Source organism: Vanellus vanellus (genome assembly GCF_965231255.1).
Source record: "Vanellus vanellus genome assembly, chromosome: 2".
Lineage (NCBI taxonomy): Eukaryota > Metazoa > Chordata > Aves > Charadriiformes > Charadriidae > Vanellus > Vanellus vanellus.
This window is the reverse complement of record NC_138906.1, coordinates 27067769-27093248: the sequence shown is the minus strand read 5'-3', so window position 1 is coordinate 27093248 and position 25480 is coordinate 27067769. Positions and strand designations below refer to the sequence as shown.

Genomic DNA, 25480 nt, shown 5'->3' with positions numbered 1-25480 from the left:
GCTCTTCTGAGAGCAGAAACCGTTTGTAACTTAGGTTTCATTTTCACTTCAAATGCAGATAAATGCACGTCGTCTCCCTCTCCCCTCACCCACACTGTTTCTCTCAGATCGAGCATTAACCATTGCGCAAATTCTTGCCCTGCCAGCTGCTGAAGAGCACTGAGGCTGCAAACCCTTGCCAGGCATTTCAGCCGGGCGTTGTGCTGCGGACTGCGCTGGCTCAGCCCCCCGCTACTGCTGCCCTATAGCACGTGCTCAAGTCCATTCCTGTTGGTAATGTACGAGCAACTGGAAATATCTGTACTGATAAAGCATCAGCATGGGGTGATATATTAGCCATTATATTGTTTATGGCTCAGAGTTGTCTTGCCACTAGTCATCCCTTTTCAAAACTCATGACCTTATGGATACTAAAAATTCAGTCACGTATCAGTCTGTTCCAAATATGTCCCTGGAGGTGTCATTCATACTGAAGAACCATTTTACTTTTGTGTTTACAACCACTGGTTTCTTAATATGTTTGCAATAGTGTTTTTTAAAGAAAAGAAAGGCAGTATTGTAGAAAACTGTTAAAATATCTGTTTTTTCCTAGGTGTATATGATGACATGGGAACAGGAAAGCAAAGCATCTGAAAATACAAAAGTGAATTCTTTATTATATATTGAAAGGAAATGCCAACAACTCCAAGAATGGCAAAGGCTTCTGCCAGCTTTTCTTGAAATAGCAATTTCTCTTCAGACTGACAATTCCTTTCCTTCGGGTGCTCCAAATTGCCCATTTTTAAATTATTTTTTTTTCCTCTTTGTAATTAATAGGGTTTTTTTCTTCTTTTTAATTAACAGTTTTTTGAAAAATAAGGGTTTTCTTCATTTCTTACATTTTTTTTCCTTATTTGTGAATACAAAAGACAAAGGGACAGCTTAAAAATTGCAATATAAACCCTATATATTTTATTACAATAATGGGTAGGAAGCACAAGGAGGAATCAGGCTCAAGATGCCTCCCACACTTGTTTTATTAAAAAAAGGGCAAAAAAAATATGTATGGGATTTTTTCATTGGGGTTGACTTTCACAAGAGAAGGTCTCTTGGCACGAAAAGCAATAAATGCAACATGTCAGATTGCAGAGTATATTTGGGGTTTAAAATAAAGTCATTCTTTTAACTCTTTTAATGTAACATTATCTTTTAATTTACAAACACAGAAACTGATCTGTCAGGCAGTCACAGTTTAAAAATGTACATATGTATATTATTCAAAATAATGCGTTCTCATTAAATTCTTTCCTTTGCATTTAAACTGGTTTTCTATTTGTTGCCGAAGAGCCTGTTTCTCATTGCCTAGAAGAACAAGTAATATTCAAGTAATGTCTGCAAGCTGCAGAGTGTTCAGCCTATTTATACATTAAAATTATAATTCTCCAGTGGAAATGAAACCAATCTTACTCTGTTTAAACAGACAGTGGGCTACAAGTCCCTTCACAAACAGAGGAATCCTCTTTCACAAACTTCTGCTAGCAGGTGGCTGAATCCTGCAGGAAAATTCACTATCATTTTCCCAGCGTTAGCTATTAGATGGCATCAGTGAGCTGCAGCCAGGGAAAAGGGGAATTATGAATTGAATTAGAATAAGCTACAGAAAAAAAAGGGATACTTCCCTAACAGCTAATTGTGTGGAAAGTCGTTAGGGTGAGCAATAAGAAAGCATACCATGTGTCCACCCTTTAAGACAGACTGTATGGGATTATTTAAAGCATTCTGTATTATGAAAAATAATTTGCACTTATTTGAAATACCTCCCTAATCCATGTTTACTAAACATTCTTCCCGCCTCCTTCTTTCAAAGACGAGGAAAAATAACATGGTTTTCAGTGAATATTCTGATCTCATGATGCTGAAAAAAAGGGAAAAGGACAGCTTCACTGTTGCATGTGAGCGAGAGGACTTGGCACTTCACAGAGGCAGCTGGTGCTGCCCAGATTTGGCAGAAGTCCTGAGGTGATCTCAAAGGTAACGTAGTCACCAGATTTGCTCCCTAACAAATAACCCTCTGACACAAAGGCGTCAGGCAGAGACTGTAAACAGAAACATTTGGGCAGAACTCTGAAGTACTGAAGTTGTCCTGAAGGACTGAGAAGCTCAGGGGCCATCCTCACAAATTCTCCATCATTCATTCAAGGCTGACTTCATTTGTGTGTTTCAAATTGGGACAGCCCTTTGGGATGTGCAAAGGCTGATTTTGCCCTCTTTCCTCCTCCTCTTCTTGCTGGAGTGGAAATTTTAATTGCTCTGAAGTGAGCATGCAAATTTCTGAAGCACTCGACACCATTACACCTTACCACATTTGATGTCACTGCAGGGCCACAGGACAAAAAATGCAGATGGATTTACAGAAGTAACTGTTTCTCCACCTCTGGAGCCTCTGTATTTAAAACTGCCAGGAGTATACATTGTTCTAAGTATTTTTGTGACAAACAAAGATAAGTCAATTCAATATCAGTTCCATTCTTCGTTCTTTTAAGCTCACTGCCTAAGGGCATTATAAGGCTCCTGAAACATTTTGTTTCAGAATCTGCGCTCATGTCTTGATAATAGGTCGGCAAGCCATTTCAAATTAAGCCATCTGTCAATAAAGTGAGGTGACTAGCAATCCAAGACAAAAGTCCACCCTAACAGTCTATTAAACTTCTGCAAAATACCTGCACAATATTTTAATAAAATAATTTTGTTTATGCAACACACAACGTCTGATAGTTCTGCGGATCCATGTATGGCTATGCATTTTCACTGGAAAGGACATCTATCATTAGGTTTGTAAATAAGGAACAAAAGGCTGCCTGTTGCTCTGGGGAAGCTCAAGCGAAAGGTCCCCCGGAGGCCCTCTCCCTTCCCTTGTCACGCAGCGGCGCAGGAAGAGCACACCAGCTCCGTACAGCCGCCGTAGCCCCCCAGCCCCACTGCTGCCCTGGGGCTTCTTCCCTGCATCCACCTACAACCTCTCTGTAAAAATGTGAACGTGTATGCGGCTCATGGCAGCCACGTTCCTGCTTACAAGCAAAGTTTACCGACAAAAACTCAACTGGTAGGGAATCTTATTTTGCTATAGAAAGAAGAAAAGCTCATTGTCTGGCTTAAACAATTCTTCTCGCTACAAAAGCAGAACTAGCTCTGCAAATAGAAATATGTTATTGCAAGGGACAGAGAGCAAACACAGGCAAGTTGCCTTCTGCTTATATTATATTGTTCTCATCTATTTTTGTTTCGCTGTGTCTTGTGTATTGCTGGCTGTTAAACAAAAACATACTAGTGGTTTAAATTCCTATTCAAACTGTGCTCATTCTTTACTATTCTTCCAAAATTTGCACAGCGCACTTAGCTGCTTTTGGTGGAGAAATCCTTTTGGTGGAGGTATAAAAGCAATAAACTATGGGGAAAAAACAGCTCTGAAGTGTCACAGAATTTTAATGGATGAGAAAGAAAACCTTCTTATATTGGATTCTTGCCCTTTTCTCACTGGTACTACCACATTCAAAAGAGACTGATAGGCTTTTATTTATTGATGTAAGATCTACTTCAAATCTTCCCCAAACCAGTGGACAGTTTGTCCATTAAACTAGACGATGTATACATCGGGCTGTTCAAATGTGAGATGGGATAATGAGAATGTAGTATGTTCAAAACTTGAAATGGGGCCGGGGGGGGGGGGGGGGGGGGGATTAGAAAAAGTCCTGTCACGTTTTCATTTCATTTCCTTTGGTGGAGGCTTTTGCTATTTCATTTGTCCACCAATGAGGGTGAAGAATGGCTTTCTTTGATGAAGTGTGGCTGTGGACTTGAGATAAAAGGTAGGGAAGATAAGCTGTAAGTGGAAGCAGAGTGTAGGAACAGCAGCAGCAGTCAGAGCAACTCCAGGCCCTTGTACTGAATCACAAGGTGGTGTGTAGTACTTGGTCTTTTCTTACTCCATAGCTTAAAGGCACTTCATAAGAATACTGAAGAATGTCACTTTGGGCTTTCACCGCCGCTTATGTGACAATGCTCCATCTTACACTTCGTTATGGCTTTGAAACATTAACCCCTTCTTCCTGGGCAACAGACTAATATTCCAGAATCCTACTAAGAATACAGCAAGATCAAGAATGCCAATGGCATCCTGGGCGGCATTAAGAGAAGCGTTGCCAGCAGGTTGAGGGAGGTGATCCTTCGCCTCTACTCAGCACTGGTGAGACACATCTGGAGTGCTGGGTCCAGTGCTGGACTCGCCAGTACAAGACATGGACACACTGGAGCAAATCCAGCGAAGGCCCGCAGCGACAATGAAGGATCATCTGACATACAATGGTGAGTGGAGAGAGCTGGGACTGTTCAGCCTGAAGAAAAGAAGACTCTGGGAGATCTTATCAATGTTTATAGATACCTGAAAAGGGGGTGCAAAGATAACAGAACCAGGCTCTTTTCAGTGGTGCTCAGTGACAGGACAAGAGGCAATGGGCACAAACTGAAACACCATAAATTCTGTATGAATATAAAAAAAATCTCTTTTTCCTGTCAAGGTTCACAGTTCACGCACTGGAACTGGCTGCCCAGAGATGCTGTGGAGTCCATCCTTGGAGATATTGTAAACCCAACTGGACACCGTCCTGGACAACCTGCTGTAGCTGACCCTTGTTAACAAAAATTCACAACTGGCTCATGCTGACTAACGAGAGAGTCTAGCATGGAAAGCACAGTATTACAAGAGTAATTCTTTGTTCGCACACATGATGTGTCCCATTCAAATTGGGACACCCTGAATATAGTTTTACAAGCATTTCAATTGTTTAGGTGCAACACGATTTGACTAATTGCTACTTAACATGCACACACTACTGTTTACTAATCATAGTAACACTTTGCAAAGCAACTGTATTTCTATGGTGTCATCAATCATGTGCTTCTCTATTGATCAGATGGCCCTGGAGTCGGTCTTGCTATAGTTACTTATCTGTGATGACAGAAAATGGGAGGGATTCAAAGACGTGTTAGAGGGGCTAGGATGCTGGCATTATCTTGGTTGTCCAGGGGTATCTTTTATCCTTCAAGGACAGCTTTTAAGATTCCGAGAAGCAAAGTCCTTATCTCGGGGTCTAGGCTGTCCTTCTCCTCCTTATAATGAGCTGAGGTCCTTTAGTTTGCTTCCTTAAGCATGGCTATTCAGTATACAATGTAAACTTTTAAAGAAATTAATACAATTTTATACTATAAAGATTAATTGGTATAATAGTTAGGGAATGAGATTTTCCTAACACCCTGCTTTGAGCAGGAGTTGGACTAGATGATCTCCAGAGGTGCTTTCCAGCCTCAGTCATGTTGTGATTCTGTGACCACAGGGAGGGAAATGATTAGCAGGAAGTTCTCAGCAAAAATGTCACTAGCAGTGACATAACACAGTGAGTTCATGTTAATGTAAAGAGAATGTACGCTTCCATTGACCACCCCCTTGAAACACGTATGGCCAGCTAAGCTAGATACGAAGGCAAAATACAAGCACAGCACTGTGCATGTACCTCCATGCTCTACCTGTAGAAAGCTGAACCTTGAAAAGGAAAGAGCTCATTGTTTTATAATCTCAGGTTAATTTTTTTTTTGTTTTAATTCTTTTTTATTTCTTTTTGCCTTACTCAGATAAAATACAATCACATATTTTCTGTGGACTTTTTTTTTCAGTGTTAGCATAATTCCTTTGGAAATCTGTCCCCACACTGCTAGCCATGCATCTGTATCATACATCTTTCTGGGAGCTAGAGGGCAATGGCTTCCCACGGGAGATGGCAGGAGGTTCTGGGTAACTATGCTTGGGACGGGAAAAAGAAGAAAGGGAAAGGAGCTGCTATGGACAAATACTAACTTTTTCTGACAGACATGCAAACTGAGCATGTCCCAGATTACTTGTACATGTGAAGGGGGACTGATTCCTCAGTCCTGCTTCCTATAAGAGGCTTCCTGATTTATAACACCTATTTTCTAGGTAGCTAAATGGCTGTGTTGAGTATATTTTTGCAGCCGACAAAAGATTTTATTTAGTGCCATTGTATTAGAATGCCCTTGAACAGTAAGTCACGCTGTATTTTTGAGTATATTCTCTACTCACACGTGAAAAACTGCAGAATATTGTTCATAAGCATCTCTTAAAAACATCAAAGCGCAGGATCCAATCTTTATCACTGGCTCACAATTTCACAGTCCATGTCAGCCTACACAGAAATTACTCAACAAGTAATTCTTCATAAGGACTCTTGAGTGTATGAAAAGAGCCCAGCTCCTACAGAGTAGAAGCCCTTCTCCCTCACTGCCATTCTGCAGAGGCTGTAAGGATTTTCTAGAGAGCAGCAGAACTGCAGCAAAAGTTTCCAAACACTTCACAGGCAGATATACAGGGATCACATTGTGAGCAGCAAAATGGATGCAGCCTTGGGATGGAAAGTGACAGTTGTGCTGTGTCTTAAAATAATGAGGAAAAAAGCGAAGGATCATTTCTTGATTAGAATCTGTGGTAAACAAATGATAGACAAGAAGCTTAGAAGACAAACAAAAGATTAGACATCTAAGGAGTCCGTTCAAGTATAAATTTGCATCACAGTTGAGTTAAACATGCAATGCAAATACCAGTGTGTTGGAAATCCTGCTCCACCTCAAAAGATAATATGTATGTATCTCTTCAGGCTATGTGCTGCATTCCAGGGCAAAGTACAAAGCTGCTGGTCGCTGTGGATCTCATAACTCAGATATAATTTAATGTAGAAATATTAGGGTAGGGCTTCTGAAATAGAGCACCTCTATACAATAACATAACCTGACCAAAAATGAACACATGTTCTTACTTAGAAAAGTAGTCTAATGTCTACACTGAGATTTTCATCAAGGTAAACCTTTTATATTTCCTCTAGTTCTAAAAAGTAACTTCTATATAACTTTTTTGCATCTTAACAGTAAATGAATAATGTTGGTTTGCTAAGTCAAAACAAAAGTTTGCCTGGGACAAAACTAAAATTGTGGTGGACATCATTCATGTATCTTCCTTAGAGCTAAAATTTCCTCTTTAACTTCACCTTGCTGATTTCTTATATTTATGAAATCATATTAAATTCAAAACCTGGCTTTCTAGCACTTTCCAAGTCCTTAAAGCCTGTCATGCTTAGTCCCATCCACAAGTTGTATCTAAAAGTACAGAACATTCCAATTATATTCAAATAGACTGAACATTAGGAAAGAATTTTTCACAGAAAGAGTGGTCGGGCATTGGAATAGACTGCCCAGGGAGGTGGCTGAGTCACCATCCCTGGATGTGTTTAAGAGACGTTTAGATGTGGTGTTGGGGGATATGGTGTAGGGGAGAACTTTGCAGAGTAGGGTAGATGGTTGGACTCGATGATCCCAAGGGTCTCTTCCAACCTAGACAATTCTATGATTCTATGAAATATTCCAGATCACTATTCTAAACAGCAGGCTAGGACAGTTAGAAAATTAGATTCCATTTGAAATTCTTTTCAAATGTGTCTGAAAGATACAGCCAATTGAGGAAAGACTTTGAGAAGCAATATAAATGAGAAAAAAGGTTTAGAAAACACCTAAAAAATTGTTTTATCTTGGTGGGAAAATATACCAAGAAAGATGAAATAAGTCTTCTGGTATATAGAAAAAGTTATTTTAATAAAAGTGGATCACTTTTTCTCCATTTCTAATAAGACAAGGAAAAGGAAAGACCTACCCAATTTATACAGAAGGGCAACAAAGCTGGTGAAAGTGCTAGAAGGAATGTGCTGGAAGGAAAGTGCTGCCATCCAGCGTGACCTGGACAGGCTGGAGAGCTGGGCAGAGAAGAACCTAATGAGGTTCAACAAAAGCAAGTGCAAGGTCCTGCACCTAGGGAGGAAGAATGCTAGGCACCAGTATAGGTTAGGGGCGGACCTGCTGAGAAGTAGCTCTGAGGAGAAGGATCTGGGGGTCGTGGTAGACAGTAAATTATCCATGGCCCAGCAATGTGCCCTTGTCGCCAAAAAGGCCAATGGAATCCTGGGCTGCATAGGGAAGAGTGTGGCCAGTAGGTCAAGGGAGGTCATTCTCCCCCTCTACTCTGCACTGGTGAGGCCACAACTGGAATACTGTGTCCAATTTTGGGCTCCCCAGTTCAAGAGGGACAGGGAACTGCTGGAGCGAGTCCAGCAAAGGGCAACTAAGATGATTAAGGGCTTGGAGCATCTCCCTTATGAGGAAAGGCTGAGAGAGCTGGGACTCTTTAGCCTGGAGAAGAGAAGGCTGAGGGGAGACCTTATTATGGCGTACAAGTATCTAAAGGGTGGGTTGAAGGAGGATGGAGCCAGGCTCTTTTCAGTGGTTCCCAGTAACAGGACGAGGGGTAATGGGCACAAGTTGGAACACAGAAAGTTCCGTTCAAATACGCGGAAACACTTCTTTACGGTGAGGGTGATGGAGCACTGGAACAGGCTGCCCAGGGAGGTTGTGGAGTCCCCTTCTCTGGAGATTTTCACGACCCGCCTGGATGCAGTCCTGAGTAATGTGCTCTGGGCAATCCTGCTTTAGCAGGGGAGTTGGACTAGATGATCTCTAGAGGTCCCTTCCAACTCTGAAAATTCCGTGATTCTGTGATTCCGTGATTCCATGAATGTCCTATAGGGTGCGGCTAAGGACTTTGGACACATCTAGGTTGGAGATAATGAGGCTGAGGGGCAACCTCAGCGCTCTCTGCAGCTTCCTGAGGAGGGGAAGTGGAGAGGCAGGTGCTGACCTCTTCTCCCTGATATCCAGTGATAGGACAGGTGGGAATGGTTCAAAGCTGCACCAGGGGAGATTTAGACTGGACATTAGGAAGCATTTCTTTACAGCGAGGGTGGTCAAACACTGCAAAAGGCTTTCTAGAGAGGTGGTTGATGCCCCAAGCCTGTCAGTGTTTGAGAGACATGTGGACAATGCCTTTAATAACGTGCTTTAGCTTGGTCAGCCCTGAATTGGTTCAGTAGTTGGACTAGGTAATCATTGTAGGTCCCTTCCAACTGAAACAGTCTATTCTAGTCTATTGCAGATCTGCAGCTAGGACACAAGCTCAGCTTCCTCCAGTTGTCTGACTCCCCAGGTGCCTTGGACACAGGTGTTCAGTGCTGGCCACATAGCTCAGGGGTAGCCCAAGTAACGTACGTTGGGGTCCAGCCCCTCAAGGGTCCTCGCCGCCTGTCTGCACAGCACTCAAGCTAGCTAAATCAGCTAGGTTTGCACAACCTGCAGTCATAGCAGCATGTATCTTCACAAAAATACCACTGAGCTTCAGACATCATCTCTGTCTGCCTGCCAGCATAGGAAGGGCACACAGGGTGCCAGTTGTCAACCATACCTATTTAGGAAACCGGACAAAAAAAAAAAAAAAGGAGTACTCAAGAAATGTCTTTGCTCTAACTTCATTAGTCAAGGATATCATCTATGTAGGAGTTCCACCACAAGGAATATGAATAAGGGCTGTGATGTATAATTTTATAACAAAAGTCATAAACTAAGAGGGAAATTGTTAGGACAGGAGAATAGCTGTGTATTTCCAAGAAAGGCAGCTAACCAGGTAACAGCAGTGTTTCAGATCACAGTGCCCAAGCCTTTTAAGCAGCCAGTTACCTTACGAAAGATAACAGGAAAGAACAAGACAAGTTACGAGCAATCAGGGCCATTTCACAATTACCTGTTAGAGCCTCCCCATACTTTGACTGACATTGCAGAACACGAAAGAATATGCATAACAGTTTCAGCTGTTTGTGTAGATTTTGGTAGCCTGCAAATGCACATGTCCATACAAGTATGTAGTTTCACAGCACCTTCCACTCCTTCCACCAGTATGGTCTAATCCTCACTTGCAAGAAGCTCAAGCAACCTCCCAGAAAGCTGACCAGATCTGATCTGTCCATAGACTAAGCAGACATGTAACAGAGTGCTTCAGTTCCTTGGACCAGCTCACCACACAATCATACAGTGCAAGAGAAGAGGCCAGAACCAGGGGAAGGATGATACCGCTTTGAAGCCCACTGAGATCACAAGCTGCTGGGGAATGGTGGGTTAAGAGCCACCTGTTAAATGCTGGTGCAGGGAAGGAATGGTTGTCACATCAGCCCATACAACACAGCTCAGGGAAACACAGTACCATGGCATACGATCAGGAAACAGCCAGCAATTTAAGAAAATGAAACTAACACCCACAGAATGGCTCAACAGATAAGTGGCCTGCAATAATCAAAGGAGTACAGCTGCTCTGTACAAGAGCACTAAGGTTATGTAGATAGAGGCTTATGCCTGCGGAGATTCCCTCAGGCTGTGAGTTCATCAGAGTGCACAGCCGAGCAAGGCTGGTGTGAGTCCCAATCTGAACATCAGTTCTGCCGGCTGACAAACCAAGAACTATGTGGAAATGATCTATGCCAGCCTGCCTACAGCTCCTAAAAGACTAGCAGGTCCTGTGTCTCTGGACTGGTTGCTATTAGCGTTACAGCACTTGCAAGACTCGTCCCCAGGGAAAACGATCATTTGCAGTTCACTCAACTTTCCCTATTCAGCAACTGAGAATTTAAGTGAATGCCAGGGAATGCATCTTCCTGTGGGCCAGTGGCAGCAGGCAGAAGAACACGAAGAATATAATGCGGTGATCACTGTAAATGGATTTGTGGGCATTTCTGATTAGCGTTTGCCATTTCAGTTTCGTTTCCCTTCTTTAAAGAGAAGCCTCAGGAAGCACAAACATAGAAGGAAGGAGAGTAACATGCAGGAAGTGTTGAGAAAAAACTGAAGGTAGGATGACAGGAAAATGATGAGAGAGGTGGCCAGTCACATCAGCAGCAGGGAAATGCAGGCCTATGTGACTAGTAAGTCTTTTTAAAGAAAAGTTGAGAGGCTATTGCTAGAGTAGACACAGAAGTTATTTGCCTCCGAAGGGAAAAAGCTCTGGAGACCTCTGTGTGACCTCCACACCTGAAAAACAGAGCAGATGCTGGTACAGACAAATATCATTAAGTATCACTAGGACAGCAAGGAGGACCACCATAAGAAATGGGTGAGTAGTAACTTAGGGAACGGAGAAAAGAAAAGTGCTGATTTTTTTTTTTTTTTTTACCAAAAAAAAAGGGAAGAAGAAACAAGTTTTGTAATGATCATGCAAATGTTTTTTCACTAATAAGAAGAGCTCAAGGAGCTGGCTGGATTATTTAAAGTGTTGATGTGCAATGTGATAGGAGGAATTATTAAGGTAACAGAAATACAGTGAGGTAATAATAATGGAATATAGCTGTCATAAGACAGAGTGAAGGTTGAAATGACAGAATAATATTGTACATATAATGATCTGACAAATATAAAGAAATTAGAGCAAATAGCAGAAATCAAAACAAATCTGGAAGCTCTTATAACTGGAATCTTGAGAATGCTGGCAGTCTCTTCTACAGATCACACTGGATATGAACAGTGATTCCTAATTTCAATAGGCAAAGAAAATGCAAAAAGAATGGTATCATTATGGCAATCACTAATAGAATATATTAATAAAATAGGAGAACAACTCCTGTGCAGCAGGGGAGAGGATTTCAGTGGTGAGTTTCCACACCAGTCACTGAGAAACAAGATACTATTTTTGACTCACTTTTGCTGAATAATGAGGCTACAGGGAAAGACATGATATACAATAAGATTTTTCGTTTTAATAAATAATGAAGTCATTCTAGAAGAGTTAATTTTGTGCTGGTGTTGTGGTTTAACCCCAGCCAGCAGCTAGGACCATGCAGCCACTCACACAGTTCTCCCCGCTTCCCCGCAGAAGGGCAGAGAGAAGAGGCAGAAAAGGAGGGGAAAGGGAAAGCAAAAAAACTTGTGGGTTGAGATAAAGACAGTTTAATAGAACAATAACAGAAAAGGAAAATAACAACAATAAAAATAATGACACAAGTCACTCTCATCGCACGGTGAATTGGTATCTTCCAGCGCAGTGATCGCTGATTCCCAGCCAACCTCTATTTCTATACTGAGCATGATGTCTATAGTACAGAATATTCCACTGGCCTTTCCATCAGTCTGTCTGTGCTCCCCCTCAGCTTCTATGGGAAGCTGAAAAGACTCCTCAAAAAGTATAAACATCACTTAGCAACAACTAAACCAACATGCATGATTGACATTCCTTTCACAGTAATCACTAGAAAGAAAATTAACCCTTTCCCGGCTGAAACCAGGACAGCTGGAGAACCTCATCAACAAACTTCATGCTTAAATGTCTGCAAATGGCATCTCAAGGGAAAAAACTTGTGGGAAAGGGATGCTGCTGATGGCCAAATAGGGAAGACATACCATACCAAAACAGCAAACCTGGTTAATGGAAATAGCTAAGACAAAAAAAAGAATCCCAACCTAAAAAGCTTGTGAAAACAATGGATGAACAACTTAGTCAAAGCACATACAGTAGAGCATCTAAAGACGAGTCTGTCTCTCAAGACTGGTAGGATTGAAGCTGATTAGTGGTAGTGATAGATGAGAAGACACAGCTAGCCAGGTGTACCAGCAATGATATGGTTAATATGACGATATATGATCTGCATGGCCTCCCAGCCAGCAGCCTTGAACATGGGGTAGGTAACCTGGACAACCAGGCAAGTCCTTCTAACTGGCAGCAGATCTGTGACCCTACAAACTGGGGTGAAGCTGGGGAATCTCACCAGCCCCTCTGGGGCAACAGCTCAGTTTGGGCATTGCTTGGATTTTGACAGATGAGGAGTAACCAGCTGCCTCAGCGAGCACACACAGCGACAGGGAGAAAACTTTAATGATCTCCAGGGAAGCAGGCTATGCCTCGATAAACAAAGGCATCTGCCAGAGAAAGCAGTTGCTCTTCCCCAAGCAAAAGGGTGCAGCAATGGTTCACATCCAGAGCTCAGGGCCAGCAGCATCTAAAGTGGATGCTGCACTTCATGGCACTTGGTGTTCTCTGAGTCCCACGTGCTGAGTCAAAGACAGAATTATTATTTCTTATGTTTTTTTTTTCAGACCAGCGTGTTTAAAATAATGTCAGACCTGCACCATACCCTGGAAAGGTGATGTTTTTATTGCATCACATCAAGCATTAGTTTGTATCCCTTGCTTGGCCTTGACATGACAATATATGGGAGTGTTTAATGTATATCTATACCATTCTATCTGCCGAGGATACATTCCTGAAAAGTGTAGGAATTAGGGATTCAACAGGTAGTGTTGAATTTCTGCAATAGCAGACAGGTGCATGCCAGGATTTAAGAAACACACGTAGCTAAAGTACATAGGGAAGCATATAAGGATAGAAAGCAATACTAGTATGATCAGCATCAACAGCTGCCTTTTCCACAGCTGGCCTTGTGGTGGCTGGAAGGTGCTGTTTGCTTTCTAAAACTCTCAGTACCCTAGTGACCTCACCCAGTTGGTCTCAGAACAGATATCATTCTGAAGGATGGTGGTGGGTTGACTTTGGCTGGCTGCTAGATGACCACCCAGCCACCCTCTCACTCCCCCTCCTCAGCAGGATAGGGGAGAAAATAAGATGCTAAAGCTCCTGTGTCAGGAAAAAGACAGGGACATAACTACCATTATGGGCAAAACAGACCTGACTTTGGAAAAGATAATTTAATTCATAGAATCATAGAATGGTTTAGGTTGGAAAGGACCTTGAAGATTATCAAGTTCCAACCCCCCTGCCATAGGCAGGGACACCTCCCACTAGACTAGGTTGCCCAAGACCACGTCCAGCCTGGCCTTGAACACCTCCAGGGGTGGGGCCTCAACAACCTCTCTGGGCAACCTTACCACCCTCAAAGTGAAAAATTTCTTCCTAATGTTTAATCTAAACCTGCCCTCTTCCAGTTTAAAGCCATTCCCGCTCGTCCTATCACTACATGCCTGAGTAAAAAGTCCTTCCCCAGCTCTCCTGTAGGCCCCCTTTAGGTACTGGAAGGCCGCAATAAGATCTCCCTGGAACCTTCTCTTCTCCAGGCTGAACAGCCCCAACTCTTTCAGCCTCTCCTTATAGCAGAGGTGCTCCAGCCCTCGGATCATCCTCATGGCTCTCCTCTGGACACACTCCAGTGTGTCCTTCTTATGTTGGGGATTCCAGAGCTGGATGCAGTACTCCAGGTGGGGTCTCACGAGAGTGGAGCAGAGGGGCTTTGACGTGCTGACCACACTTCTTTTGATGCAGCCCAGGATACGGTTAGCCTTCTGGGCTGCAATCGCACATTGCTGGCTCATGTTGAGCTTCTTGTCAATCAGCACTCCCAGGTCCTTCTCCTCAGGGCTACTCTCCAGCCACTCCCCGCCAAGCCACTATTTGTGCTTGGGATTGCCCTGACCCAGATGTAAGACCTTGCACTTGGCCTTGTTGAACTGCATGAGGTTGGCTTGGGCCCACCTCTCCAGCCTGTCCAGGTCCCTCTGGATGGCATCCCTTTCCTCCAGCGTGTCTACCTCACCAAAGAACTTGGTATCATTGGCAAACTTGCTGAGGGTGCACTCGACCCCACTGTCCACGTCGCCAACAAAGATGTTGAACAGTACAGGTCCCAGTACCGACCCCTGAGGAACGCCATTCGTCACTGCACTCCACTTGGACATCGAGCTGTTGACCGCAACTCTGAGTGCGACCATCCAGCCAATTCTGTATCCACCAAGTGGTCCATTTGTCGAATCCATGTCTCTTCAATTTAGAGACCAGGATATCGTGTGGAACAGTGTCAAAAGCTTTGCACAAGTCCAGGTAGATGACATCAGTTGATCTTCCCTTGTCCACTGCCGCTGTAACCCCTTTGTAGAAGGCCACCAAATTTGTCAGGCATGACTTGCCCTTGGTGAAGCCATGCTGACTGTCACCAATCACCTCCTTGTTTTCTATGTGCCTCAGCAGAGTTTCTAGGAGGATTTGCTCCATGATCTTGCCAGGCACAGAGGTGAGACTGACTGGCCTGTAGTTCCCTGGGTCTTCCTTATTTCCCTTTTTGAAAATAGGGGTTATGTTTCCCCTTTTCCAGTCGGCAGGAACCTTGCCAGACTGCCACAACTTCTCTAATATGATGGCTAGTGGCTTAGCAACTTCATCAGCCAGTTCCCTCAGGACCCGCGGATGTATCTCATCAGGTCCCATGGACTTGTGCACCTTCAGGTTCCTCAGGTGGTCTCGCACTTGATCTTCACCTACAGTGGGTGGTTCTTCATTTTCCCAATCCTTGCGTCATTGTCAATTAAAATAGAGTTGGGGTGAGAAATAAGGAAAAAACCTAGAACAACTTCCCTCCAACATAATCCATTTTCCCAGCCACAACTTCACTCCTTTCCCAACCCTTCCACCTCTTCCCTCTACCATCCCAAGCGGTGCAGGGGGATGGGGAATGGGGGGCTGTGGTCAATTCATAAGTTTGGTCAGTCCACAGCTATTTTTCTCTGCTGCTCCTTCCTCCTCACATTGTTCTGCTGTCCCAGTTTGAGTCCTTCCCACAGGCTGCAGTCCTTCATATACTGCTCCAATGTGGGTCTTTACACCCAATACAAGGATTTTCAACCTCTTCATCTGTGGGGTTGGACACAAAACCGCTAGTACAAGCACTCTTGCTGCCACCTTTTAAAACAAATGTGTTGTAATGATCATTGTTACCTTCCTCAGATGCTTGCTGCTTATCATGGTCATTCAAGACAGTCAACGGCAAAGGATGAAAAAACAGGGTGATGGCAAATGGTCAGTAGAATAAGGTATTGTAAGATCAGTGTTGGTACTGTGAAACATTGAAAGTAGAATCAGTCAATAGCAGGGTATTACAACATAAAGCTTGTTCATTGGGCGCTGGAGGATGGTAGAGTGCAATACAAGCACACAGCCAAAGGGAAAACATTTCTGGAGTAAACTGTCCACAGAACTATACCCAAGCTACCCTTCACATCAAACCAGTTGTTTGCTCCAAAGAAGGAGACTAGGAATAAACTAATGTATTTGCAGTGCGGGAAATCAAGCAACCAAGATGAGAAGCAATTCACTAAGCCTGATTATTAAAAAAAAAAAAAATCACATTTCTCAAAAGCATCTCTTGGATTATTTCCCTTTTTCCCCCCTCATTCTAGGAAAGTCCAGCTGGTTTAAGACCATATCTCTGATTACTTGCATTTTATTAGATAAGTATTGCTCAGTCAGTGTTTCCTAACTTCTCAAGTTTCTGGATAGCAGCTCAAGAGAGTGCTGTGCAAGTGTTTTAAGAGTTTCTGGATAGCAGCTCAAGAGAGTGCTGGGTAAGTGTTTTAATAAAGGCATCCTAGAACAGAATTCTTGCATTAATTTCCTAAGAGAACAGTGATTTCCCAAACAGGAAGTTAGGAAGAGGCAGACCAGAAGCAACTTTGGTTGCTAAAAGAGAAAGCAAAAGGGGATGAGAGCAGTAGAACCTCCCAAACACCCAGCATCTATTTCCTCCTATTTCTCTGCAACGCCCAGCTTCTGACTTGCCCAGTCTACAGCATTTAGACACTGTGATGAAGGGTAAATTAGAAGTATGCAAGGAAAAGGTAAGGTGTTATAAATATTCTCTAGCGGGCACTGTCATTTCTCTCCTCTAGAGATGGGTGTTTGCCACTGGTAAAAACTGATCGTGTGTCTATTGATGCTCTTTCCTTCCCGCTGTTTCTTACCCCAGACTTCTATTAGAAGTTTATAAACTAATTTTAGGTTTTTTTCCCATATTTTAGAAGAGCAGCTCAACTGAATTTTAGCTGTTGGGTTTCCTGCTTGAACAAAATACATGTGTTGAACAATTATACGAAAAAATCCTGCAGAACAGACCAGTTACAGTAAGTATGCACATATTTTCTTCTAGGCTGGAATAATTTATGAAGATCTGATGGCTTAGTCTAATACCATTTTTTAAGACATCAATTTTATATATAAAATGATCTATAATCTACTAAAATAAACTCTTCCAAATCTGTTAAATGTCTGCACATGAAAAGTGGTTGTTATGAGATTACAGTGAAATAATCCTGACAAATATGTCCTCAAAGAAATTATTCTGCAGAAATAATATGATAGAGTTGTTCCATGTTGGAAAAGGACATATTTAAAGTGTTTCAGTTGGCCAGAATCATTAACTAGTCAGTAACATGAAACCTAGAAACACTACGTGAAGCCTAGGAAATGAAAATACCCCATTCTGAAACTTTATCTCATTAGCGGCGTTGCAAACACTAAAACACGGAGTAACTGTTTTAAGGACATAAAAACGTTTGCTTTTATGTTAGGAGTAAATTGTACCTCAGTTAGAAAGTAGAAGTTTGGTGGGAAATAAAATCATACTTTTACGTTGCTGGGTTGAATGCTGTCACTGAGCAGAAGTGCTTTAGTTTCAGTTTCTTTTCTCAGCTTTTAGATACCCTGGGTGGAGTCACTGGTGAATACGATAAGTACTTCAGTCATGGAATGAAAACACCGAGCTTCTTTCCCCCTGCACCCTCAATTTTTGACAATATATGCTTACCGTAGTGGCATTTTAAAGAACTAGAAACTAGTTGGTTTTTTTTTTTCTGTGAGCAAAAGGGAGGGTCTGTTAAAAGACAACGCAACTGCAGGCTTCCGTAGTTCGCAGTCCCACCTTTTTCTCTGCTCTCACAGTTCATTAGTTACATCAGGAAGCAGCTTCACCAAAGGTAGGACAGCTGTTTTTCTGCACTAGCTATAAGATATCTTTAATATGGCTTCTTGTTGAAGTTGACAGTTTAGGAAATCAAATAACAGATTGAGGAAAGCATGTCACCAGGGTGGCTTAGTTAACCAAGTCTTCGTTCAGAAAACAAAATTTCACTGAAAAAATCTAAGAAGTCATTTTCTCTCAGGAACATTCAGCTACGAATAAGAAAAGATGCATGGAGGAGACCATTACCACTAATGCAACAACTGTAGCTGGGTGCAATTTCATAAAGTAAAAATTTCAGATGAAGGAATATAATTCTCTGAAGGCAACTGAGAGAATAAAGTAAAATTAGACACTATTAGGGGAAATTATTTTATTTCTTTAAAGCTTTTGCAAAAAAGTCCACATTTATTAAGACCAAGTGGATTGCAAGATGCTCTTCTTCCTGTCACTTATATCCACAAATGCTGCTGAACTATTTGCTTTTGTTTAATTTGAGAAAACGTAGTGAACGCAAAAGGTACTGAAAAGGTAATACAGAAAAGATTTTCCTTCCATTTGCAACAGCAACAGCTAAGTAATCACAGCAGTACCTTTCCACCCCAATGTCTCTTTGCACTGTTATTTAAGCAAATTCTGTACCTAACCACACCTCAGGGTAAAAAAAAAGGTTGCATTTCTGTGTGCGGTTCATTTTTCTTCTTCACCAAACTGGGAACTTCATGAGACCCATTAGTGACGTACACAAAATGATGGGTGAACAATTGGCTGAAGGGTTGGATTCAAAGCATTGTAGTAAATGGAGTAACGTCTGGCTGTTGGCCAGTCACTAGTGGTGTTCTCCAGGGCTCAATTTTAGAGCCAGTTCTCTTCAGTGTTTTTATCAATGACCTGCACACAGGAGTTGAGTGCACACTAAGCAAGTCTGCCAATGTTACTAAATTAATAGGCATCATTGATTGAGAGGCCTTACAGAAAGATGTTGGTAGATTAGATTGCTGGGCAGTCACCAACACTATGAAATTTGTTGAGGACAAATGCCAGATTCTGCACCTGGGACAGTGTAATCCTGGTTGTACATATAGATTGGAGGACAAGAGGCTAGAACGGAGCCCTGCAGAGTGTAGTCCAGCCACAGATCTGGGAGTTTTGGGTGATGGTAAGCACAAAAAGAATCAACATTGTGCCCTGGTGGCCAAAAGGCCAACCGTATCCTGGGGTGCATTAGGCATCGTACAGTGAACTGGTCAAAAAAAGTGATTGTTGCACTATACTTAACATTGGTGTGGCCTTGCCTTGAGTACTGTGTGCAGTTTTGGGCTCCATAATATATTATATAAATATAAACACATATAGGAAGTTCCGTTCAAATACACGGAAAAACTGCTTTACGGTGAGGGTGACAGAGCACTGGCACAGGCTGCCCAGGGAGGTTGTGGAGTCCCCTTCTCTGGAGATTTTCAAGACCCGCCTGGATGAAGTTCTGAGTAACGTGCTCTAGGCAATCTTGCCGTAGCAGGGGAGTTGGACTAGATGATCTCTAGAGGTCCCTTCCAACTCTGAAACTAATATAAATATTAGAATGTGTCCAAAGGAGGGAAACAAAGATGGTGTAAGCAGTAGAGGGCATGACTTATGAGGAGCAGCTGAGGATACTAGGCTTGTTTGTGTTAGAAGAGAGGAGAGTGCAAGGTGACCTCATTGCTGTCTACAAATTTCTTTTGAGGAGGAGCAGAAACGGAGGTGCTGATCTCTTCTGTCTGATGTCCAGTGATAGGACATGAGGGAACGGCTTAAAGCTGCCGTTCAGATTGGATATTAGAAAAAAATTCTTCACTGAGGGGGTGGTCAAGCACTGGAACAAGCTCCACAGGGAAGTGGTCATGGCCCAAAACCTGTTAGTGTTCAAGATGTGTTTGGCCAATGCTCTTAGATACATGGTTTAACTTTTAGGTTGCCTGGTATGGAGTCAGGAGTTGAAATCAATGATCCTCGTGGGTCCCCTCCAACTCAGGATATTCTATGATTTTATGTTTTATTTATTTTGTTTTATTACTGGATGGTCCATACAATCACAAATAGGTGTCCAAATAACCACAAATAGGTATCAGTCACAATTTTTGTGTAGTGTCAGCCACAGAATTGGTTTGAAAACAGGATTAAAATAAAATTATTCCGTAATAAACCTGTCTCTTATGAGTAGCTAATGCTTTATATATGATCTTACATCACATTCCCACGACGTCTCCTAATCAAACTGTTGTATTTCATGTGGCAGATGACACTAACAAAGATATTAATGGTTGATAACAGCAAGGAAATACATGTTATTCAGTTAATAGGCTATTATAAATCACTTGTTTAGTAATTTTGTCGTTTTTTTCCTTAGAGAATGGAAAATGCAAACACTGAAAAAAAGGAGAAATCACATTCACATCAACATATTGAACAGTTGACAAAAGAAGAAGTGAAACAATGGGTGATTGAAGTTGTTAAGATTGACCAGAAATACGCAGAAATCCTGTTTAACCAAGATGTGACTGGCTTTACTTTGAAACTGATGACTAAATCAGATTTTGTGCAAATGGGCATACCTCTTGGGCCTGCTCTTCAAATAACATATTTCCTGAAGGAGCATGACATTCTAGCTAAAGGTTCAAACCAGGCTTTGGATCAAGAAAGCGCTGGACAAAGTTTTGATGGAGAAGGAGAAGATGGAGAAATTGCAAAGGCGTGCAAGAAGACATATGGGTCACTTACTTCCAGTACACTGCAGGATTCTAAGATGGAGCCCATAGAAGATGAAAAAGCAATGAAGTCAGCTGACAAAGAGAATGTATCAGAGAAGGCGCTGTCAAGCAACCAGCACCCAACTGGGAGGATGTGTATGCCATATCCTTTTGATAATTTCAGTGATGGTACTCGATACATAGAGTATAGTATTCTTAATGTCCCTGAAACAGGGCCCCTCAATCTCATTGATCCAGCACATGAATTCAAATTACTTACCAACACAGAGAAGACAGCAGATGAGGATATCATGATGAAATTTAGCAATGAAGTCTTTAGATTTGCTGCGGCCTGCATGAACTCCCGCACAAACGGCACTATTCATTTTGGAGTACGTGACAATCCGCATGGGGAAATTGAAGGAATGAAAGTTACCAATACAGCAGCATATGTTGACCATTTGAATCAATACATCGGAAAGTACTTTCATGGGCAGTACATCAGCATTGCAAAAGATTGCATTAGAGAACCTAGATTTGTGGAAGTATTATTAGAAAATGGAACTCCATCACATAAGGTTGTCATTGAAATAGATGTGGTTCCCAAACACTACATCTGTGGAGCAAAATATTTCTGTACCAACACATACGAATATAAGACTAAGAGTTGGAAAAAAGCTGTCTTCATCCGGGATAGAGCTAGTTCCAAAAATATTCAAAATACAAAAGAATTTGAAACTTTTAAAGGTACCTTGACATCTTTAGCAGTTTCTCGTAAAAGAGCAGAGGAAGAATACAACTTAAAGCAAAGGAAGTCAAAGAATGAAGGATTAAAGCTAGTTAGTCTGCTCACAGGTAACAGGGACTCACTAGATAGCTCTTATTATGACTATTACATTTTGGTAACAAACAAGTGCCACCCAAGTCAAACTTTGTACTTAGACTTTTTACAGGAAATCAAATGGTTTGCTGTGCTTGACTTTGATTTTGAATCAGAAATGAATGGTGTGTTCAATGCTTACAAAAAAAATCAAAATGCTAAACTTTACTTCCCAGATTATTATGAAAACGTGGTGGGTCCAATTTCTGAACAAGCTGCAAAGCTGAAACTGCATCAGGAGACCAACTGGATTTTATGCAATGGTGGATCTGACTTCAAAGGCAATAACAAACTACCATTAGATCCCACTTCATGGCAACGAGACAGAGCTGCTGGTGTCAGAAAAATGATTTCATTTCTTTCACACAAAGATGTAAAGCAGAGTGGAAAGTTTTTAGTAGTGTTTCTTTTGCTTTCCACAGTGGAAGATTCAGCGGATCCCCTTACTGAGACTTTTATGACATTTTACCAAGAATTAAAAGGACTAGAATCCATGGTCTGCATTTGCATTGGTGCAGGTACGTACCAGCGATGGAAAGATCTTCTGCATGCCAGAGGCGTTAGTGAAGAAGAACTTTCAAACAAATGTGTTTCTAATTTATCCCTGCAAATGGTAAATGGTACCATTGTGAAATTAAAATCAGTGACACAGTCTTCCGTAAGACTTCTGCCCTCTGTTGGTCTTTCTACCGTTCTTGTAAAGAAGGAAGAAGACTCCATGGCAGCATTGGAAATACTTTGTGAAAATGAATGCAAAGACACAGGAATAGAGAAAGAGAAAGATAAATTCAAAAATTTCCTGAAAGAGCGGGAAGAAGTTTTTTATCGAGGTGGTAAAGTATCATGGTGGAATTTCTATTTTTCTTCTGAAAAGTATACTTCAGATTTTATCAGAAGGGACAGTTATGAAAAGCTTGAACACCTAATTGTGTCTTCAGCTGACAGTCCAAATCAATCACCTGTAAAAATTATCAACCTTTACCACCACCCAGGCTGTGGTGGGACAACATTAGCTATGCATATCCTTTGGGATCTCCGGAAGCGATTCAGATGCGCTGTTCTGAAAAACAAAACAAGTGATTTCGGGACACAGCTGACAACTTTACTCACCTGTGGAGCAAACAACGACACAGGCTATTTGCCAGTATTACTTCTTGTGGATGATTTTGAAGACCAAGAAAATGTCTATTTTCTGCAGAAAGAAATTCAGGCGGCTCTAACAGAAAAATGCATTCGGTATGTAACCCCTTTAGTGATCATTCTAAACTGTATGAGATCTCAGAATCCTGATGAAAGTTCAACAATCAATTTCTTGAACAGTACTTCTTTAAAACATATGCTTTCCGAAAAAGAGCAAAGGGCCTTTGATCAGAAACTACAATATATTCAAAAGATGCATCCAAATCCTGACAATTTCTATTCTTTTATGATTATGAAGAAAAACTTCGATCCACAGTACATAGAAAAAGTGGTAAAAAATACCTTGCGTAACTTGAATACTGCCTCTAAACCAGTGCAACTTGTTTGCTATCTAACACTGTTAAACTCATATGTAAGAACAGCTGTAGTTTCAATATCACTATGTGAAGAATTCTTAGGAATTAATTCTCAAGAGATTGGCTGCAGTAAAGACAAATTGATAGAAAAGATGGGAATTTGTTCCAATATTCTAATATATGATCAGGTGTATGACTACGCAAGATACAAAGGTCTTCGTATCATTCACCCATTGATAGCATCTCACTGCCTAACAGAATTGAAACTAACCTATGACTTGCCTAAAAGTCAAATTACATTGCAGTTACTGAAAGAAGATTTATTTTATAAGACTTTGTTAAAGCAAGACAAACTTATCCGTGATATACAAACCCTATTGATTACTAGACAGCGCAAAGAACATGGCGACGAGTCAGACACTTTGTTTTCCCCCTTAATTGAAGCCATTCATAGGGAAGAGAAGTGTGGTAACGTGGAGTATGTGTTAAAACAAGCATCCACTAGATTTGAGCAAAATGGTTACGTTTGCCAAGCCTTAGCAAGATACTTCTACATTAAAGAAAGGGATTTTGACTCTGCATTATACTGGGCCAAAGAAGCCAAACAAAGAGCACCACACAATTCATACATATCCGATACATTAGGTCAAGTCTTTAAAAGTAAGCTAAGACACCATGTAGAGTGCAAAGCAAAGAGTTCAGTCCTGACAGCTGAGGATCTGGAATACTTGCTAGAGCTTGCTGAGAACGCTTCACAAGCTTTCAGAGAATCTCAGTGGCAAGCTGAAAATGCAGACAATGAACAACATCTGCAGCATCAAAAGCCTAAAAGAAAGTCTCAAATATACAATACTGCTGGTTATCAGGGAGAGATAGAAACTGGTCTTTATGTTATTGATGTCCTTTGGCATGTTCCTTTCTTCAGCAAAACAGACTTACAGTGTAGAAAAAATATGACAAAGTATCTATCAGGAAATGGTGGTTTGAATGTTGATAACCCTAACACAGGGAGGGAAATGCTCAAGGTTCTTAAATGTCATTCCAACTTTTTATGTAGTTTGCGATCACGGTTGAAAAGGGCATTTGACTTTTTTGAAGACTACTTTGTGTTTTTCAAACCACACACCAATGAAAAAGAAATTGTAGAAGCAAAATTGTATGAGAAGGTTCAAGACCGTTTTACCAAATACAGGGAAATATTTTGTGATTTACGTTTTGAGCAACTGAAATGTGAACAGGTCTCAAAGCGGACCATGGCCCAGTACATAGAAGCATACAGGGACACTGTGGAGGCTTCCAAAGCAGGCTCGTTTTCTGGCATTTTGGAATACCTCCACAGAAATCACCAAAATGCTGACAGAGAAATAGAAATCATAGTAGAAGCATATGCATTTTTGTGTGCAGAGAACGCACAAGCAACTTTGAAAGACAAACAGAATTTGATTTTGGCAAATGTTGTTCTGAACTGCATTAAACCTAAATCTGCTAAGTTATATCCCTCTGAGGTGCTGAGAAACCTGCTTCTAAGCATTCTACAGGAAGTGGAACCAACTTCACAGTGTGTAGAGCCTTTCTTCCTAGCCTCCTTGTTGTTCTGGCCCCAAAATATAAAACAACTAGATGAAGATTCCAGGAAAATGGAAACCTTTATTAGATGCTTAAGTGAGTCTTTCAAAGAGCTCTATGGAACTCTGCATCGTTCCAGGCACCCTCTGGCTCTTTTCTATCTGGCGAAAGGCAGTGGCCTGAACAGATTTGTTCACAAAGGAAAAATAGATCAGCTTTTCAGTTCACTTTCAGAACAGGAGCTGAATTCCCTCTGGCAGAGTGAAAATATCTGGAAGGAACAGGCTGTTCAAGACCTTTTGCTTCCTTTGGATGGAAGAGCTGAGGGTAAGGTTATCTACATAGACTATGGCCGCAATGAAACCATTCGGATACCAGTGCAGCCTGTTCCCTCATGCCTATTGAAAAATGACCCAAACATACGAAGAGTGTCTTTCTACCTTGGGTTTTCCATTGCTGGTCTCCTGGCATACAACACACAAAGTCTGTCACTAAAACAATAGGTATTGCTACAAGGCTTTTTCAGGCAAAATTATCCTTTAACTGGGCTGTGGTTTGTGGGTGGGTTTTTTGAGTTGACAATTGCAAATGACAAGCTCAGGCTGTCCATTATATTTCCTTCTTCACTATATTAGTCATTCAGTCCCATGCAGAGTTGTCTCCCTGCTGTCATAACTGCTGTTTGGACAGTCAGTCAAACTGAAATGTTGGTGCAGTTAGTCCTGTAGACTGGTCACTAGCTACTCAAAGTTCTGTGGTTGCTAACAATATGAGAAATGATTAAAAAAAAAAAAAAAAAGAGGATTTTAAAAGAGTTTTTTGAAAATATTATATTTAAATACCATCGCTTTTAAGAACCCACCTACCTCGCTAGCTATTTTGATCCTTGTAAAAACTGGCAATTTAAATGCTTAAAGTGGTCATTGATTGCACTGCCTTCCTCACATGTATAAAACTGCCTGCTATGTTTAGACACAATTAACATTCCAAAAAAGGAAAAGATATGGTGTGAAGCATCAGAAACAAGAAATTACTACTGTTTGGGGGGTGCAAAGTGCTGCAATTTGCATTATGTGCATGTGATTCATGAAAACCAGAGGAGTTCAATGCAAT

General features: G+C 41.5%; 1 protein-coding gene across 1 annotated transcript; it reads left to right on the top strand.

Moving 5' to 3' along the window:
* Window positions 1-20088: 20088 nt before the first annotated feature.
* SAMD9L (sterile alpha motif domain containing 9 like) lies at window positions 20089-24887 on the top strand (the record flags this gene model as incomplete). The annotated part of the gene is made up of 1 exon (XM_082479139.1): window positions 20089-24887. The coding sequence occupies one exon, from the start codon at window positions 20089-20091 to the stop codon at window positions 24868-24870; it is 4782 nt and encodes a 1593-aa protein (XP_082335265.1). The 3' UTR covers window positions 24871-24887.
* Between the last annotated feature and the right edge of the window lie 593 nt (window positions 24888-25480).